The 2,672-nt window shown below is 53.3% G+C and overlaps 1 protein-coding gene across 1 annotated transcript in view; it reads right to left on the bottom strand.

The window, feature by feature from the left end:
* LOC106806229 (myosin light chain kinase, smooth muscle-like) overlaps window positions 1-2,199 on the bottom strand; it is a 19,529-nt gene extending 17,330 nt beyond the window's left edge. The window contains exons 1-2 of the mRNA XM_014808099.1: window positions 2,165-2,199; window positions 1,948-2,022 (exon numbers count right to left, since the gene is read on the bottom strand). Of these exons, the coding sequence (XP_014663585.1) occupies window positions 1,948-2,022; window positions 2,165-2,199 (110 nt within the window). The remainder of the gene's footprint in view (window positions 1-1,947; window positions 2,023-2,164) is intronic.
* Between the last annotated feature and the right edge of the window lie 473 nt (window positions 2,200-2,672).

The following is a 2,672-nucleotide window of genomic DNA, read 5'->3' as shown; positions in this document are numbered from 1 at the left end:
CAGTGGCGTGGCGTGCGTCTACAGTGGTGGCCAGTGCGGTGCTAGCGTAGCTGTGCGTGTGTGCTAGCGTGGTATGTCGTGCGGCTAGCATGGTGTGCGTTCGCGTGTAGGTGCGTGTCGTGCAAGTGCTAGCATGAGCTGTGTGTGCGTGCTAAAGCGTGGTGTGCGTAGCGTGATACGCGTGGGGTGATATCTGTGCTACATAGTGTGCTGTGTGTGGCTTAGCGTGGTTTGAGCGTGCGTGCTAGCGCGTGGTGTGCGTAACGCGTGGCTAGCATGGATGTGCGGAGCGTGCCTTAGCATGCGTGTGCGCGCGTGCTAGCGTGGGTGCGAGTGCGCAGCTCATAATCGTGCGTATGCGCGTGTACATGCTGCACAGTGCGTGCTTGCAATATAGGTCGTCGCGTGAACAGCACATTGCTGTATTAAGCATGGACGCTGCGTGCATGCCACCGTGGTTGTATTAGCAATGGCGTTGCGTGCCACGACACATTGCCTATATCTGCGACAGAAGCAGGCCAGAATTCTCATCCGCTCATGCCGCATGCCCCGCGGATGGCTTTTAGATTGCATTCGCGTTGCTATTATTCACAGTTGTTCGAGCCTTGAAGTGAGGTCACCTAAAACCACGCCTCCCCGCTAATGAGGCTCACTTCGTGGGGATACGGAGCGAAGAGAATGCGATCTAGGATTGGGTGCTAGAATGGAATGGGGGAGGTGATGGGTGATGAAGGATGGATGGTGAGGGCATGGGTGGTGAGGGATGGGTGGTCCGAAGGGAATGGATTGGGAGGAGGGATTTGGTGGTCAGACGGGATGGGTGGTGGAGGGATGGGGGTAAGGGGGATGAGGTTGGTGGAGGGATAGGTGGTGGAACGGCGACTGGTGTGGAGGGATAGATGGGGAGGGATGGTGGTGGGAAAGGGATGGATGGGAGAGGGATGGTGGTGAAGGAATGGATGGGGGGAGTGGATGAATGGGGAGGGATGGTGGCTGGATCGGGATGGGTGGTGAGGGGATGGTGGTGGAGGAATGGATGGGGGAGGGATGGACTGGGGAGGGATTGGGTCGGTACTGACGACAGGGAAGGGTGGAGAGCGGAATGGGCTGGTGAGGTATGGATGGGGGGAGGCAATGGGGAGTGGTGGAGGGACCTGGGTTGGTGGAGGGATGGCGTGGTGACGGGATCTGGATGAGGAGGGAATGGTGGTGAACGGGATTGGGGTGGTAGAGGAATGGCATGGGGGATGAGATGGGTGTGGAGGGATGGGTGGAGGAGGAGGATGCGGTGTGACGGGATGGATGGGCGGGATGGGATAGGGTGTAGGAGGGAATGGATGGGGAAGGATGGTGGTGGAGGATATGGGGTCGGTGGAGGAGGATGGATGGAAGAAGGGATGTGATGGGGAGGGGATGGGTGGTGGAGGGGACTGGAGCAGACCTGGGGGAAGGATGGGTGATGGAGTGGGATGGATGGGGGAGGCGATGGACTAGGTGAACGGGAATGGATGGAAGTATGAAATGGGGAAGGATGAATTGCGGAGGTGATGTATTGGGGATGGATAGATGGAGAGGAATGAATTTGAGCGAGATCGGGCAGTGAGGGAGGGGTGGCAGGGTGGAACTGGCCAAGGAAGGGTGATGGGTTGATGGCCGCAGTGATGATGGGAGAGATCGAAGTTGTGGTGATGAATAGTTGATGGATGGATGGGGGCAGGGATGGAATTAGTGTTAGGGACAGAGGCAGAGCAACAGTAGCGCGAATTCTTCATCACGTGTCATTCATTATCAATAGCGAAAATCAGAGAGGCATCGGAAAAAGGAAAAAAAGCGTGCTGGACGAGCGCAAAAAAAAGAGAGGAGACGAGAGAGCGCGCGGCCGCCGGAGCGAAGAGCGAGCAAGAAAAGATCGGCATTAGCGCTCTATTGTACGAAGCGAACGACTACTTGCCAAACTTCTCATCATACCTGGTAGGCAGTCGGTCGCCTTGTTCTTGACTTTTGTTCCATTCCACAAATTTCCTAGGCTCAAAGGAGCGTCACCAAGGTCTGCAATTAAGAACAAGTAAACAGGCGATTAATTACGTTTTAAGCGTTTAACCGACGAACTTCTCTTAATCTCCTCTCTCTCTCATCTCTCTCACATATATATATGTATATATACCTGTAATCTGTATAATTGTGTTCAGTTTGAACCATTGTTAGATCTACTAACTTTTCAACTAGCGTGCAATTAGTGTGGAATTATATAGTACGTCATTACTAATTAGCCGACACAAAGAGACCAGCAGTTACACTCTGCAAGCTACCCGCCACCAGCATGCAGCAGCAGAGCATCCTGCTAGCTAACTAGACAACATAAGGCTTCCGTGTTCTCGACGTTGTATAACTATACCTAACTAAGAGTTGTGCAACCAGAACCTCGGTGCTCCTTTTACTGAATAGTTAACGGTTGAATTCTTCTTCCTGTGATCTGTTTTCGTTGCGAGACGCGGGAGAGGGCGGGACTACTCTAACTATAGCCGAAATTCTATAAAGTTTGTTTACCAACGAGTGGCCGTGTGCGTGCTTAGCAAAACGCGCTGTGAGCGGAAGAAGGTAAACAAAGGCCTGCAAACGCGGAAAAGTGCAAATATATTCTAATAACGTGTTATGCCGTGCGTGGGCGTTGC

Source organism: Priapulus caudatus, unplaced genomic scaffold (genome assembly GCF_000485595.1).
Source record: "Priapulus caudatus unplaced genomic scaffold, Priapulus_caudatus-5.0.1 Scaffold149, whole genome shotgun sequence".
NCBI lineage: Eukaryota > Metazoa > Priapulida > Priapulimorpha > Priapulimorphida > Priapulidae > Priapulus > Priapulus caudatus.
Note: the sequence above shows the minus strand (reverse complement) of the source record. Positions and strands in the feature narration are given on the sequence as shown.